The 17,630-nt window shown below is 33.5% G+C and overlaps 1 protein-coding gene across 1 annotated transcript; it reads left to right on the top strand.

Annotated features, from left to right (window-relative positions):
• Window positions 1-5,570: 5,570 nt before the first annotated feature.
• Window positions 5,571-16,407, top strand: LOC129900392 (uncharacterized). The gene is made up of 2 exons (XM_055975353.1): window positions 5,571-6,277; window positions 15,546-16,407. Exons 1-2 carry the CDS (start codon window positions 5,706-5,708, stop codon window positions 15,985-15,987), a joined length of 1,014 nt encoding a protein of 337 aa, XP_055831328.1. The 5' UTR covers window positions 5,571-5,705; the 3' UTR covers window positions 15,988-16,407.
• The last annotated feature ends 1,223 nt before the right edge of the window (window positions 16,408-17,630 follow it).

The following is a 17,630-nucleotide window of genomic DNA, read 5'->3' as shown; positions in this document are numbered from 1 at the left end:
ACAAGACATGGCGCAGTTACAGCTTACCGAGGACATAACCTTAGATAGGAGTGTGTGGAGGACCCGCATTCGGATAGAAGGCTAGTACATAGTCGCGTTATCCTACCCTATTAGTAGGCGCATTAGCACACTATAATTTCCTTTGTGGAAGACTCAAATTAGGATTAAAGGCTAAGCGATTCATCTTTTGCACCATAGTAGTTGTAGTTCTGCTCATTGTTTATTGCCTTTTGATTTCTGCATTGTATTGCTGTTTATAGTTGTGGCGCCGTTGTACTTTGACTGTCTTATCTATCTTATCTTATCTTATTTATTTATTTATTTATTTATTGTAGTTATGCCTCTTTCTTCCCGTACCACTCTACCACGACTTTCCCTTGTGCTATTCCTATTTTCATCTTGTTTTCTATATGTTTGCCCCTATCTGACCTTTTATCTTGTCCTCTCTTAAAGCCAAGGGTCTTTCGGAAACAGTCGCCGTACCTTTCAAGGTGGGGGTTAGGTCTGCGTACACTCTACTCTCCCCAGACCCCATATTATGGGATTATACTGGGTTTGTTGTTGTTGTTGTTGTATTATTTTTTTAATTTATAAACAGTTTTCAACTAATAAGCTGTTTAAAATAAGTCCATCCTAACATACTTATATTCTCATTCAAAAAAGTGATGTATATATAATCATGTCATCTAACAAGTGGACTATATTTATCATTTTCATTAACATATTTATATTTACTTAATAGAAAAAATTATAATACTGATTTTCTAATTTCAAAAATGTCACGTGGCTTTTAAAGATTATCTCGCCCCTTTTTTTACACCTCTAGACCTGACTCAAATGGAAAAAAAATCAATTCCTCATTTACTCATATATAAAATGGTTTTGGATTCGATTTGAATAGATGAAGAATAGATTTTTTTAATTGAATCAGGTCTGGGGGCAAAAAAATAGATGAGGTAATTTTTTTAAGCCACATGACATTTTTGAAAATTTAAAAACCAGTATTAAGATTTATTTATTTTTAATTCGATTTGGTAACAAAAGGGTAAATCCACACTATATGTTAGCTCAATATGTTTCAGTTCAAATAATTTTCTAATGAATTAATAACCTACTTATTTATTAACCCAATTCATTTTGACACATTTAATTTTATGTTCAAGTAGTATAGTATTCAACTGATTAAAGAAGAAGTAGAAGAACGACAAAATAACTAAGATTGTGTGTGTTGATAGGGTATATGATTTTTATACTAACACTGTAGCTTGATCAATTCAGCAAAATAATCTCTTTTTTTACCTAATCAATTAATGATAATTATGACAAATTATCGATCGATAAGTATTATTTACTTTTAATATTAAAATTGTGAGTTCAAATTATCAAAGAGGCAAAAAAAATGAAGCACTTAAAGAAAAAAAAGACTTAGAATAATTTTTTTTAAGAGAGTTAAGAGGCCGTTTGGATTGGTTTTAAAAAATGACTTTTAAGTCAAAAAGGAAAAAATATAGGGGGCAACTTTTAACTTTTAATTTATCTTTTGTAAATTTTAAGCATTTTTTTGATTTGTCAAACATTTCTAAAAGTTAAAAAATAAACATTCAAACCAGCTCTTAGTTGTAATTTTTTTTTTAAAAATGATGAGCTAGGAAGCTAAGATTAAAATGCAACAAAGACGGCACTAAAAGAATTACTCCTTTGTTTTAAAATAAGTATCGTTTCAATTTTTTTACTCTTATTAAAAAAACAATAAATATAATATATCATTTACTAAGTTATTTCTATTTATCAGATTTTTTTTGAGAATTGAACACTATTAAAAAAAATAGTTATTTAATATAAAAAATGGAATGGTTAGAAATAAGATGTTGTCTTGAATTCTTAAATAGATAATTATTTTAAAATAATTTATTATTAAAATGATAAAACTTATTTTGAAACTAAGAGAGTATCAAAAACAACAATTATTACCAGGTAAATAAGTGGAATTTGAGTTCAAAAAATGTAACCTGGTAGATGAGCACAATTTCCCTTATTATGCATCGTTATATAGGTGAGTTTTCAAAATATAAATTGTTTTTTAAAAAAATTATGCGACAAGGAATTTAATTATATAACAAAGATAATTAGAAAAACTTTTTATGAATCCAAAAATTTGTTGTTGAAAAAGAAGTAAGGAGGAAGACATATGTCAAGGCAAACCTCAAATATATATTTTAATCTGACAATGCAAATGAGAGCTACACTATCGTTCAGATTTTAGAAAAAAAGTTGAAACTCGTATTCTTATTCGATTTTTAATTTTTTAAAAAGAGAAAGAGAAACATATTTTTTATTGTCAAAAGTGTACTTATAAAATACATAAATAGTTTGATTTATTTAATTTTTATAAAGTGAAGTGCATTAAAACTCCGAATAATAAGCCTTAGAATTTTGTCATAGCAAAAACGTTCCCTTCAGCTAAAGTCATGGGAAGAAATGAACAAAAATTGCTCAACACTTTGCTTTTTCATATATGTGATCTTAAGAACATGTGCAGTGAAGACTGAAATTAAGGATAAGTAATTAAAGTTTGAGAAGTAATATATAATATCTAAATGCAAAATTTTAAATCCTAAATTTAAGAATAGAAAATAAAGATAAAGGATCAAAAATAAGACATGAGATTGGAATTAATAGACAATAATGATTATATGAAAATCAAAATCCTTTATCCAAAAAAAATACCAAACAAGCATATAAGCTATACAGATACCCAAAGGAATGATTCATCTAGCGAGCGATCTCATCAACACTGTCAAGATTCAACTCTCTCGAGAGTTTCACTATTCAAGTGAATATTCATAATTTCCAAAATAATCTATCTAATAAAAATAATATAGGGTAGTATATATGCAAAACTAGGTTAAGGATGATTGTTTATAAAAATAGGCCAACCACATAAGGGCTTGTATTTTAAAAATAATTTCTTCAAGCGAGCTAGGCGCCTAAAAGACCTAAATTTCAACTCAATGAACCAAAAGGACACGTCCTTAAAAACACGCATCAAAACAGATTGTTCGCTCAACCTTGAGCGAATTGAAACTTTTTGTTAACGCTCTTCAACTTCCTCCATTTGCCAAGCAATTCTTTTCTCAATTTATAGGAGAACGTCGCATTACGTTGTCTCCTAATTCTTACTATAAGTTTTCTCTATTGTTTTTGTCAATCATGCAATATTATTTGATTCGTAATTTAATCCATCCAAACTTTCACTTATCTAAAGATTGATGAAATATCTTCCATTGTTCAAGAAGCTTCTAAGTAGCTTTTGAAAAAGATGAACAAAACACAAGAGTTTATGTTGACTCAAGTTCAACAATTTTTGGACCAAACACATTTGGGCTTCTGAACTTTACACATTATTGGGCTCATATTAAACTTGGTTCAAACTTGAGCCTCCGGTGCACACAAACTGAATTACTTTCTCTTCAGCCCAATAATGTGACACATAGTATAATTAACATACACTCTACATATAATATAAATTGACACTTGAATGAGACAAAGTTAGTTAGGATAATTTGCAGATTTATTTACATTTATTATACAGTATAGAATTTACATTTTCAGTCACTAGTTTAGTAGTATAAATAAATACAACAATGTATACAATAGTTTATAAAAATATACAAGAAAAAATTTTCAATCGAGTTTGTTTAGTTTCTCTTATTTTTCTCCTTCAAAGATTGGGTATGCCTAAAGGCAGGAAACATAAAATGTCATTTTTTTCTGTTTCAATTTACGTGGTACCTTTCGAATTTTGAGATCCAAATAAGTCTTTCTTTGATCGTATTTTTTTTTTTATATTTTCAAAATATTTTGATTTATCAATTATTGTAACTTAGTTTTCAATAGTGTAAATTTTATTTCAAAAAAAATAATTAGATTCTATGTCCGAATTCATGATCAAAATTAAATTGTTTGATTTTTAAAAATCAAATAGTGTCACATAAATTAGAATAAGTGAATTTCGTACTTGTCATTACTCTTTTTAGGTGCACTGTAGTCGTTAGCTTTTGTTGTAATTTCGTCCGTTACAATTCTGTTTCATATAATTGGAGTTAACTAATATTTTAAAATTTATCTACCAACCACAAATATTATAGGAATGTAAATAGCATTTCAACGCCTAAATGATTGAGATAATTAACTTGTAATATAAATTTTAACATTGGTATAGTTGTCCACTAAGTCGATGATAAGATGAAACATTTGTGTTGCTAAAAAGTGAAAAAAATTATATCTTTTTGTGATTGTCTAAACTTTTTCCTCTCCCTTCTCGTTCAATTTTTCATGTTTTGCCTTTAATGGTCCAAATAATATGGATTTGCAATAAATACCTAAGATTTTGAAATACGATGCTTTTATTTTTTCGAAAAAAATTGAGATTGTTAAGTATATGAGTAGCTTATAAAGTAAATTTTCTATTATTTATTTTTGAGCTTTGTATTTTTTTAAAACATGATATAAAGTCGTTTTTTTAAAATAAAAAAACTATATATATTTTTTCAGCTTGTCTACCAAATTCTCTAGTAGAACAGAATTGTTTAATTTGCATTTTTTATTTCTTCACAATTTAATAAGTCAAAATTTTATTTATTTCGCTTTCTACAGTTGTTTTTTTTATAAGAATAAGCAATGTTGGAGTGAATTAATAATTTAAATTTCACGTGTCAATCCTAAAATTACACGAAACAAGTCAATCTGTTTACCTAATCCTTTGTCACTTATAGTACTAGATTAGAACCCGATGTCGATCAGACTAACAACATATGACATGCATGACTTAAAATTTGAGGTGTTTTAACACATCAATTAAGTCCATGAGAATTACAAACATAAAAGTCAAAATAGAAAAAAATCAAAATGCCTAGCAACTTTTTTCTAACTCACATTTAAAATATTTTAAGATAATATTCACATTATCAATTGATCCAAAAAAGAACTAATCATATTAATTTAAAGTCATCAAAGTGAAATTGAATTGTGTTGTATGAAGATATTTTAGGTTCAATTTTCATTGTAAATGAACTCAGTTCAACACCTAAAAAAAAAAACACTCAGTTCAATATTTAAATGATAACCAATGTTGGCAAAAGTTAGACAAATATATTTTTTCGCCTTTTCTTCTTCTTCTTAGTTACTGTATTTCTATTATAATGTTTCAAATATATTATACACTAATTGAAGTAAAGCTTGTCAAAATCATAAATGAAATAATTTCAACAACTCCTTGAACAAGACTTTATGGAGTCAACTAGGACGCCATTTAAAATTTATCATAGTTACAAACTAGAAAAAATTAAATCTTGAATTTCAATTATGAAAAATGAATTTAATTCAAGTGAATGTAATTTAAATAGTTCAACAACATCAAGTATTAATGAAGATTATAATTTAAACTTTAGATATATAAGTTTAAAATCTGACCTTAAAATTAAATTTTAAACCATATATCGTAAGTTGGATCTTGACAAATCAAACTTTTAATGCGTACTTTAATATAAAGGGACTAAACTAGCAAAAATGTAGCATGTCCGGAAATTGGCTAACTGTGCACTTGCGCCAAGAAATTCCATCTCTCTTTTACTCTTTTCCACACGCCCTTTACCCTTCCAAATTCATCATTTTCTCCGAAGAAAGAGCAATAGCTACCGGAGAAAATGGGGGTCGATTACTATAACATACTCAAGGTTAATCGTAACGCCAGTGAAGAAGATTTGCGTAAAGCTTATCGCCGGTTAGCGATGATTTGGCATCCTGATAAGAACCTCGGCACCAATAAGTACGAGGCGGAGGCAAAATTCAAGCAAATTTCTGAAGCTTATGATGTTCTTAGCGATCCGCAGAAGCGTCAGATCTACGATCTCTACGGTGAGGAGGCGTTGAAATCTGGTCAGGTGCCACCTCCTCCGAGAGGTGGACCCCACAACATGCGGAATCCACATCCTAATCCTTCGTTCCGGTTTAATCCTAGAGATGCTGATGATATTTATGCGGAATTGTTTGGGTCGTCGTCGTCGGAGAATAATGGGAGGTCGAGGAAGACTCGAGATGGGTTTTTTAGGAGTACTACGAATGGAGGGGCTGAATTTTCTGGTGCTGGGAACTCCGGCACCGGAGGGTTAAGAAAGGCTGCGCCGGTGGAGAATGCATTGTTGTGCAGTTTGGAGGATTTGTATAAAGGGGCCAAGAAAAAGATGAAGATTTCTAGGACTGTTTTAGATGCTTCCGGGTATGTTCAATTTGTCTGCATTAATTTTCCCAATTTTCTTGCCTGATCGAGTGTAATTGTACTGCTATATGTTGCTGATGAATTAGGTTACTATTTGCTTTCTTTTAATTGCAAGATTATATTTTTATTGAGAAATTCTTTGTGCATTTTGTTAAAGATTGGATTTTTCTTGAGAGCAGTGCATGGGGATGTAATATGTTTCTAGGATTCTTTATCTGCTGCTAGAACTTAACGAGAGCATTTTCAAAGTTGAATGAGATTTGTGTGCGCATCATAATGAAGTTTCTTTTCATGCCTAGTTTGTTGGTTATTATCTGGTGCGGTTGACATGCATTAGTGAGATTAAGATGCTTAGTTGAGTGTCAAAACATTAGGTTCGTAGTGCAGTTATATCTTTAAACGACGGAGTATGTACTTGCTTAGGGAACATGACTACCCTTTTTGAGTTTAGAAGATGGCTAGATTGGTTGGATGCTGTGAAGTTGTTAGTTGGAAATTCGTGCATTTAGCACCAAGTGTATAAATTGCAAACGAATGAATGCTGTGAAGTTAGTTGGAAGTTGGTGCATTTAGGACGAAGTGTATGAATTGCAAAAGAATGTGTGTTATCTGGGAGATTCACTTCTAAGAGTGATTCTTAGGTCAAGAAAAAGGTTCACTTCCATGAGTGATACTTAGGTCTAGAATTAACGGTAAATGCATTAATATACAGTACTTTAGCATTTAAGCACCAAATGTTTGGTACCTATAGGTTAAGGTACCAAAATTGGATAAGTAAAATCCATTTCACCAATCATAGCATCAAAAAGGTGCTCAAAACAATGCACAGCAGCAAGTGATTTAGACTTTTTCTGCATACAGAGACTCTAAAGTAGTGTCAAAATCATATGCATTTGTCAATTTACACAAAAAGCTCAGCGATTTTCCTCGATAGTAAGTGAGCATTTATAAACAAAAAAGCACAAACATTGTGTCATGGTTACATCAGGTTCTAACAAGTGTATCAGTATCCATATCCACAAAAAGCTTAGTCATTGAAGACAACTAAATTATATGGCGCCTTGGTGCAGGGCTCAAACCTAGGGCTGGGTATAAAATACCAAATTCCAAATTGAAATTTTTGATAATTTGGTACTTGGTAATTTGATATTCGGTATGGTAGTCGGGAGTAAAATTTTAGAATTACGGTATTCGGGTTTGGGTTTGGTACGAGACATTAGTATCACCGAATTATTTACTTAATCAAGGTCATATATCAATAGGTCTATTACTCATTAGTACAAGTCCAAAGAGAAAAGTTAAAGACTAAACATAAACAACCCAAATACATGTCTTTTAGTTTTGTCAATTTGCTTTTCTTGATGCCTTCTTACTTGTTGATCTTCTATTATATCGTGCCTCCACATAGAAAAATAGAAATAATTGGAGCAACAGTATTAACTTTGTACTACAATCGGCTACAACTTCAATACGATATTACCAAATGCCGTACCAAACCAAAGTTTGATTTATCGATTACTGAATTATTGAGTGCAAGTTCAGTGAGACACCTCAGGAGGTTGGCGTTGAAGTTAGGCTTGGTGCTCAGGCCATCCAAAAGAGAAGTAGTTGCAAGTATCTTGGATTTATCATGCAAGGCAGCGGAGAGATTGACGATGATGTCACACATCGTATTGGGGTAGGGTGGATGAAATGGAGGCTCGCTTCCGGAGTGCTATGTGACAAGAATGTGCCACCAAAACTTAAGGGCAAGTTCTACAAAGTGGTGGTTAGACCGGCTATGCTGTATGGGGCGGAGTGTTGGCCAGTTAAGACTTCTCACATTCAAAAGATGAAAGTTGCTGAGATGAGAATGCTGAGATGGATGTGTGGGCACACCAGGAGCGACAAGATTAGAAATGAGGCTATTCGGGACAAGGTAGGAGTGGCCTCGGTGGAAGACAAGATGCGGGAAATGCGACTGAGATGGTATGGACATGTGAAGAGGAGAGACACAGATGCCCCAGTGCGGAGGTGTGAGAGGCTGGCCATGGATGGTTACAGAAGAGGTAGGGGTAGGCCGAAGAAGTATTGGGGAGAGGTGATTAGACAAGACATGACGCAGTTACAGCTTACGGAGAACATGACCTTAGATAGGAGGGTGTGGAGGACCCACATTAGGGTAGAAGACTAGTTCATAGTCTCGTTATTCTTCTCTATTCATAGGCATAGTAGTGCATTACGATCTCTTGCGCTTTGACTTCTGACTTCTTGACTTCTGATTTCTGTTATTTCTGTTATTATTTATTACTTTCTATGCTTTGATTACTCAATTTTACCTGTGACGCTTTCATTTATTTATTTAATCGTTATTTGTTATTTGTATTTATTTATTTGTATTTATTTGTTATCTATTCATTATTTGTTTGTTGTTTTTCTCATAAAGCTTTTAATTTTCTATTCTTATCTAACATTTTTTTATGCATTTATGCTTTTACTGAGCCGAGGGTCTCCAGAAAACAGCCGTCCTACCTTGGTAGGAGTAAGGTCTGCGTACATTCTATCCTCCCCAGACCCCATGTTGTGGGATTTCACTGGGTTGTTGTTGTTGTTGTTGTTGAATTATTGAACCGAAATTTAAAAATTAGATATTTAATATCTACTTTTAACTACCAATTTTCAAATTAACGAACCCGAAATTTGAAAATCCCGAACCGCATGCCGAACGGCCACCCCTACTCAAACTTGTGACCTAACACACAAGTTCCTCAAACTTTGCCAATCGAACTAATGCCTGGGGCAGAGAGGGAATAAATTTTATGTGAAATGTACTTCCCATTCTTGCATAACAAGAAATTTAATGATACAATAATGTAACGTTTTAGTTACCATGATGACATACAATACGATAAGGATACACAATCCAAATAACACTCTAACCTTGTCCTGTAAGAGATGTATGAGTCCTTTTACTTTTTGTCACAGTAGAGGACGCAATGTCATTGAGTTACAAGGTAAAGCACTCCACCAAGAGAGATACCATTCTATCTTGGTCTCTCTCTTAAATCAACACAAATAACTTGGTTTATTCAGACAGTCAAGGTTTAAATAGAAAATCCTTGGAAAAAGAGGATGGATCGAAATATAATTGCTACAACACTAAACAAATTTTTAAAGCATGTTGTTTCTCACATACAATTTATCCTGGTCACCCATGGGTATGGTTTACAGTGTTCATAACTATTCGTAATACATGACACGTATCTAGCCAACGCTAGTTTATGAAAGCGTGAAAAAGTGTTTTCCTTCTTGCTTTAATACAAAGTTTTCATCTTAATGCACACATTAATATATTCGGAGCTATTAAAGCGAGACAATAAAACTGGCTAAAGACATTTTTTTTAAAAAAATTTAGTTTGTTCCTCAATCGACATAAAAGGGAAGTGCCTTTTTTTCTGGGGATGGAAAAATTATGATCTGGATAGCAAACCAAAGCTATGGAACTTGCGCGTACTAAGATGTTGATCACCCAAGGTTCCCAACATCTAGGCTTCAACTTATAGGTTGAAAAATCCTCTTATTTGGCTTTAACTTCTGTTTCAAGGGGCTTTGTGAATTGGGATTTTGGGGGGAATTTAATGTCACATGATTACTTTGTGAAAGAAGGAGTTACGAGTGACATAGCTGATTACTCTAACTTAATAAATGATTTAGAATTGGTTGACCCCTCCCTCCCAAATAGGTGGAAAATCACTTGGGTAAGAGGCAATAATTATTCAATATCTTCTACGATTGATAGACCTCTCAAGAATAGGATGAAGAATTTAGTTGGGAATTCACTTCAGACGTTTATCTAGTTGATTAGGTAACCAAAATTGGACTTCAACTTTGACGAAATGTGGCTAGAAATTGAAGGGTTCTTTGTGTGGGTGAAAGGCTGGTGGGACTCCTTATATAGGGTAGGCATGGTAGGCCCGACTTCATACCAATAATGTTGCTTAAATGAAAACTAAAAGAATTGAATATTGTTTCTTTAGGACATCCACGAATCAGTACGATTATGATTCTGGTGTTAAACTGTAGAACATAGCCAAATATGCTAAAGAAAGGAATCTTTTGGTGAAAGTGCTGCTCCATAAAGCTTGATTGCAACTTGTAGTTGTAGTTGAAAGAAATTTCTAATTTTGAACAGAGATACTTGATTGACATACCAATGGCTTAAATAGAGGGATTAAAATACTCAATTCTTCTTGAAAAAAGAAATGCACATAAGAGATTTAGTTGTAGTTGCAAGCTGGATCTAAGCGGAGAGCTAATCACTGATGAGGAGATCATCAACAATGTAATATGATTATCTACAAATCTGTTAAGGTTCCTAATTTGGATTGAGTTGCTGGATGATTAATGGCCGCCATAATAAGAAGCAGGCGAAGCAGCTAGAAGTACTCGCTTCACGCCCTTGAATTATTATTCACGGATGGATTGGGAAAGCCAACAGAAAGATTCGATTCTGACTTCGTAGAGCCGGTGCTACTGTTGCCTGCGCGTAGGGCCGTCCCCCACTCCTGTCCCGGGGTGGCGGGAATAGCTTTTCTAGCATCAGCATGGATTGACCAGAGACGGGGAGTAGTCGTCCTCTTTTTCCATAGTAGTCATCCAGCAAGAGTCAGTCTCATCAGGCAAGTTTAAGCCTTTGTTCTTGTTCCTTGACTTGCCGATGATTGCTGAATTTGAAATTCATTTGGGGAAATGCAGACCTGGGAACTTGTTTTAGAAAGTTTCGGATCTCTGTAACTTGATGAATTTCATCCTGTTTTATTAATAAATGTCAAATACAGGGCTGCAGTAGCAGAGTCCCAACAAATGAGAAATAACAAGAATCCTATAAATAGGAAATAACGTAAGTCCAAATCCACTTCGGGAAGTTTTATTTGAAGCTAACAAAATAATTAAAATATCAATCATTATCTTTCCTCTATGCTGAATCTAAAGGATTGGAAACCTGTTTAGAATCCTGGTAACCTTGCTTCACCAACAATAGAGGAAAGTAACTTGCTTCAGTGACCCTTTGAGGAAGAAAGGGTTCTGAGAGTGATACACTGTTGCAGACAAAGTTCTTGATCTTGATGGTTCTTCTGTGGGTTTATATTAGAGATCTTGGTTTGTGGTATTTGACCTATTTCTGGCTATAAATCACTTCCATATGCATGAGCAACTTCAAAGGAGTTTCATTGCTTCCTATTAGTGTTAGTTTCTGTGTTATGTTTCTATGTAATCCTCTCAAAGCTGTTTACAGAAGGGTTGAAAGGTGATTGGCAAACTTGTGGAAGATTTCTCAATGTTTTTCAACCCAAGTAACTGATGCATCCCTTCTTCCAAATGAATGCCTAGAGGCTAAAAATGTCGAACCTGGTGTCCCTCGGATTCACTAAATTTGTTCCTATGCAATCATCTTCTTTGAGCTTTCCTGGCATCACGATTGTCTTGTACAGATGCCCGAAGTGATAAGTCCTGACCTTTTCATGCCTGATGTCTGTCTTGTTGTCATTCCCAAGTCCTTGACCGTCTCATGGATCAGCATTGTGAGTCTGTAGACCATCAATTACTAACCAAACAAAGGTTTAAGGACTTCGTAAATATGTGTGGAATAGCCCTTATGAGTACAACAACAACAACAACAACAACAACAACCCAGTGAAATCCCACATCGTAGGGTCTGGGGAGGGTAAAGTGTACGCAGACCTGACTCCTACCAATGTAGGACGGCTGTTTCCGAAAGACCCTCGGCTCAATAGAAGCATGGAAAAAGGTCAGACAAGAGTATTAAAAGTAGATAAGTAGATAACGAAATAATCAAAGCACAAAAAGCAGGAATAGCCCTTATGAGTTGAAACTTTTAAATAAACCAAAGTAAACCTTATCCAAAAAATATCCTAGTACTTAAGCAAATATTGAGGCTAACATTAAGGCAATCATTTTGTAATATTGTACAGATGCTATTTATAACTTTTTGACCTATTGAAATTTGTTACAATATATTATTGTACGATGGACAAAGAGACTATATAGACGTGTCCAACTAGTTGATATTAATGTTATCCACATGAAGAGTTTAAGGTTTAGGTAACTCCTGCTTTTGAATTACAAATTATTTAGTATTACAGCAAAATAAGTTTGAATGGAATGGAAGAGATTCAGAGGTTTCATGTGGTTGACTCAAACTGATTTGGTTGAGGTGTAGTTGATTGATCCGATTGAGGTTTCGGTTCCTAACTAGTCCAATGCCCAATCTCTAGTAGGAGGGAAGATCATTATAATTTGAGCACGACTGTTTAATGTATCAAAAATAAATATGATAGATCCTACCTTATCAAAAAAATAATAAATAAATATGAAGATCCTCCAATAAACTACGGTGGTAAAGCTTGTGGCTAAAGATATGGATAGCTTTTCAAGTACTGTTACATATATGCAGCCTAAATGTGGTGCCAATTCTTAACCATGCATTAGCATGTCAATAACAAAATAGGTACTATGTTAACAAGAACACTCTATGTTGTCCTGTTTTTAGTTTTAATAACTTTTTGTTGACCAGAAAGAAAGAACTAAGAAGGAAGTAGAGGGAATTGTGAAAAAAAAAAAAGAGTTTGGGGGTGGAAGTAAGAAGAGAGAGAGAAAGTCTGTGATGTTTATTCAAATATTAATGACAAATAATACTTCATCTCTAGCATTGTGTCACACACGCCTCCATAACTTCACCCCAAATACTTTCCTCCCCGTGGAGGTACTTTAATCACCCAATTTTGCAGTAAGATAATATGTTACTTCCTCAAATGCATTCACTATTCACATTATTCAGAAAAGATTGCATAGTTAATTGGGATTAAACTGAAAAGTAAATTAGGTTATCTTGTTTCCATTATCAGTTAGGTTTGCAGTGTTGTTAAAGGTAGGTGAGTCCCTTTTTCCTCTAGCTTAGGTGGTGCTTAAGTAGTACCACCAAGATGCGAAGACATGAGCTTCATTGCTCACGGGCTTCGTTTTTTAGGCAACATTTTAAAAAATGATCAACAACAACATACCCCGTGTGTTACCACAAGTGGGTCTGGGGGAGGGTGAGGTGTAGAGAGGCTATTTCCAATAGACTCTTGGCTCAAGAAAAACATTTTTACGAAACAGGTTTGAAAAAAATATACAAGAGTAAAGAAGCTGAGTTGAAAATATCAAAGAAACGAAATTTTTTGACAAAGGAAATAGCAAGGATAACCAATGTAAAAGAAACAGCAGTAGCTTAGATTTCCAGTGACTAGCTTAGCTCTCTCTCAGACTGAGGAAGATTGGCGAGAGGTGATTAGACACGACACGGTGCACCTTCAGCTCTAAACCTCTTTATGCTTCTAATCAGAGTGATGTTGATTTCTTATGGTTGCTACCCATGAGAGACCTGGTTATACGCTACATCCTTGCGGAAGTGGTTTTTTTTTTCTTTCTAAATTTCATTTCACTTTTGATTTTTCATTTTCATGCACACATCTCTTCTTTGTCTGTCTTTATCTCTGTCCTTTTATGGATTTCTCTAAAGTCAAAACTCAAAACTCTTTATGAACACACATGACACTGTTTAGCTGCAACTCTCATTCTTCACAATTGTATAAATATAATCACATATAAACATTTGAAAGTCTCTGCAATGTTTGGGTATTGTTTACATAACTGAGTATTCTAAACTTGTCTTTTGTACCTTTGATTTGTTCACATCCCTAGGTGAATTATGAGATTCCAATACTTTTGGAATTTCTTGGTTTAATTTTGTGGTGTGAACGGGCTACTTTGGCCTCCTGCTCCTTCTTTCCTTACTCAGCTGTGATATACATCTTTGTTTGCAATTATAAATTCTACTAAGTCGAAACTTTTCTGCTTGGATGTATTATTGTTCTTTTCAAATACTTAATATTTGCACTTTTTAGTCGCACAAATTCCTTCAGACTCCTAAAATAAACCTTATTTGAATTAAATAATTTCTTTCAGAATCTTGTATAATTATTCATTTATTCTCTATAACTTTGTCAGATGCACTCTTCCCTCGTACACTAAGGGGTCGTTTGGTTGCTGGATTAGAAACAAGTTATCCATGTATTTATTTTCATGTAACTTATACGACGTTTGATAGGTAGATAGGAAATAAGTTATTCATATATAACATTAATATGACATTTGGTTGACAATTTAGAAACCGGCATAACTAATACATGTATAAGTTATGAGGGAATCTATGTATTATTTTATGCAGGATAAAATGTGGAATAACTAATCCATGCATAACTAATACATGCCTAAAATAATACATAGATTCACTCATAACTAATCTCTATATTACTAATCCCTACATTATGTTGAGACTATTTCTTATCCTCTGTTTGGTTTGGTGTATTAAAAACAATTCTGTTTTTAACTTTGCCTATCCATGTATTAATAACCATTGTATTGCTAATACTATGATATTCTCTGTGTTAGTTTTACACCCTTATAATATTGAATAAGGTGTATAACTAATACATGTATTATTTATACATTGTAAATCCTACCAAACCAAGGATTAAATAATACCATGACCTAAGCTAGCTCAAGAGGTGGTGAGTATTGTCCGAAACCATATAAGATGACAACCCATTTCCTCCATCAACGTGGGACACTTAACACCCTCTCCCACACCTAGGACTAGACATCTGGAGCATGGACACGACAATATGGGGGCCAAGTATTGGCGTAATCTGTTGTTTTCAGTGGTGTTTTTACCTGAAGTCAGCAGAAGAAATTGAGATTATGAGATAAGAAATATATCATTATATGAGATGGTTTATGTTGCTTAGGATTTGGCTATGGTATCAGTATGAATATAAATTATTTGGTAAGTACTAAAATCACGGGTATCTAATCTTTGATTAGTTGCCAACATTTTTGGTGTGTAGATTAATGGTGACAGTCCATCAAGAAATGAACTTACCCTGTTGGAACATAATTTTTGTAATTCACCAACCCCTGTTTTTAGACATGAGCTGTGTGTATGTTATTTTTGTTCATGTCATATATAATTTAATTTATTTTGTATATCTTTCAACCTATAGAAAAGTTTGTTGACAACTTGTCTACTATGTGCTATGTGATGACAATTTGACCATACATTCTGTAATTTCATTTCCTTTAGGATGTTCATCAATATTATTGATTGTGATAGATTATCCAGATCATGTTTTACTTTGTTGTGATATGTATATACTTCTTTTTGCAGGAAGCTTCGAACTCTAGAGGAGATACTGACCATCGATATTAAACCTGGTTGGAAGAAAGGAACCAAGGTAACTTTTCCTGAAAAAGGAAATGAGGAACCTGGTATCATTCCAGCAGATCTGGTGTTTGTAATCGAGGAAAAACCTCATCATGTCTATGTGAGAGATGGTAATGACCTTACTGTCAATCAAGAGATTTCACTTCTTGAAGCTCTCACTGGGAAAACACTGGAGCTGACGACACTGGATGGGAGAATCCTCATTATCCCATTGACCGACATTGTCAAACCTGGGCATGAGATAATAGTACCAAATGAAGGGATGCCAATTTCAAAAGAGCCTCGGAAAAAAGGAAATCTGAGAATCAAGATGGATGTTAAGTATCCAACAAGGCTCACAGAAGCACAGAAATCTGACCTCAGGAGGGTTCTTGGCCAGGGGTGACCGACCATATGAACATACGTATTCAGATTACCAGGGGTGACCATATGAACACAGGTAGATAGTGCAAGATAGTGCAGATGTTGGATGTAAATATAGGACATGCTTATCGGTTGCAATTGGAACTGTGAATACTAGGAAGGTCTAGTAGTCTCAATGTTTTGGGGATAACGGAATTTTTTTTGTGGAGTTCGGGTGGTGGTGGGATTAATTTTTTCATTGGTCGGGATATATCCCTCCACATTATTTGGTCGATAAAATGTAGATGACGTTAATGCAAAGCTCTTCTCTTCTGTTGCTTGTGATTTTAGGTCTGATCAAGACACAAATGCACTAGGATCTTGCATTTAGTTGGTTCAATGTTGATTATGTTCATTATATGTTGACTAGGAGCAAGATTTATGCTTTTCTCCCTTTAGAAAATCCCTCCGTCTCTTTTCTTCTTTTCCCCGCATCATGTACTGAAAAGTGATAGCAGATTATAGACATTTTTAATTTATTACAAAATCCATTCTTCTTATGCAGCACTATTTTTTAGTTAATCTGTTTCCGTTTGTTTTCCTTTTATTGGGGGTATTACACTCAAACCTATCTATAGTTGTAGCGTTTGTCTAAAAGTTTTATGATTGTTGTATTGAGGTGGTGTTATATATGTATACCGACATTTGTTATTTAGATCTCATTTAGCTGAATGCAAAATTAGAAAGACTGAAAGAGTATTGAGTAGTGTTTTAAAAAACGTTTTCGGGGCGAGTTTCGGGGTGGGGCGTATCAAAAACGCTTCGGGATGCAAATAGAAGACGTAGATCCATAGGGCGTTAGTTCTAGAATCTGGAGCTTAAGCTCCAGGCACAAAAACGCAAGTCCTGGGCTTAAAAACATAAGCCTCGGGCGTTATTATTATTTTTTATTTTATTTTAATCAATTTTTGCTTTAAATCATATTTTTTTATTATTGGTGTAACGATATTTATATTTTATGTTATCATGTTTTCCAGGTTTTAGTGATTTATTCTAAAATGTATAAATTAACTCGTATAGAAAATGACATTACTATAAATAATTTTTTAGATAATCATGTGTGAAATTGATAGGATAGATCTTTTATAACATTATGTTTCTGAGACAACTTTATTTATTTTTTGTCATTACTCTTGCACTTTTTATCTCTGTTCTTCTTTTAAATATATAAAAAATAATTAATGCAAATATTAATTGAGGATGAGAAAAACTAGTAAATGTGAAGATGAATGATAATTTAATCTTAAAGATTATTTTGGCTATTTTTATAATAGTAATTATAATAGTTTTTTTGTATATTATTAATTATGAATACCTTTCTCAAATAACAATTATGATATTTTTTTTCTATATTATTGGTTATTTATTAAAATTTATTTGTAAAATCATTAAAAGTTTTGCTTTTACTTATTTCTAAGTAATAAAATTATAGAATTGAATATACATGAGAGGTACGCCCCGTAGATCCATGGACTTAAGTCTCATGTCTCGGGATTACGTCTCGCCCCATACTACATAAAACGACTCGTCTTACGCCCCCGCCTTTTAAAACACTGGTATTGAGTGTAAAAAAGACAAACATCGGTAATCTTTCTTCGTGAAGTTAGGGTCATAACTGATGGACAC

The sequence above is a fragment of the Solanum dulcamara genome, chromosome 8 (assembly GCF_947179165.1).
Source record: "Solanum dulcamara chromosome 8, daSolDulc1.2, whole genome shotgun sequence".
NCBI classification, from domain to species: Eukaryota; Viridiplantae; Streptophyta; class Magnoliopsida; order Solanales; family Solanaceae; genus Solanum; species Solanum dulcamara.
The sequence above is the reverse complement of the archived record's forward strand: the minus strand, read 5'-3'. Positions and strand labels throughout refer to the sequence as shown.

Excerpts from the sequence above, each read along its gene's own strand:
- LOC129900392 (XM_055975353.1), top strand. The coding sequence starts at position 5,706 with ATGGGGGTCGATTACTATAACATACTCAAGGTTAATCGTAACGCCAGT. Across the intron at positions 6,278-15,545 it reads ACTGTTTTAGATGCTTCCGG|GAAGCTTCGAACTCTAGAGG; the intron begins GTATGTTCAATT and ends TTCTTTTTGCAG.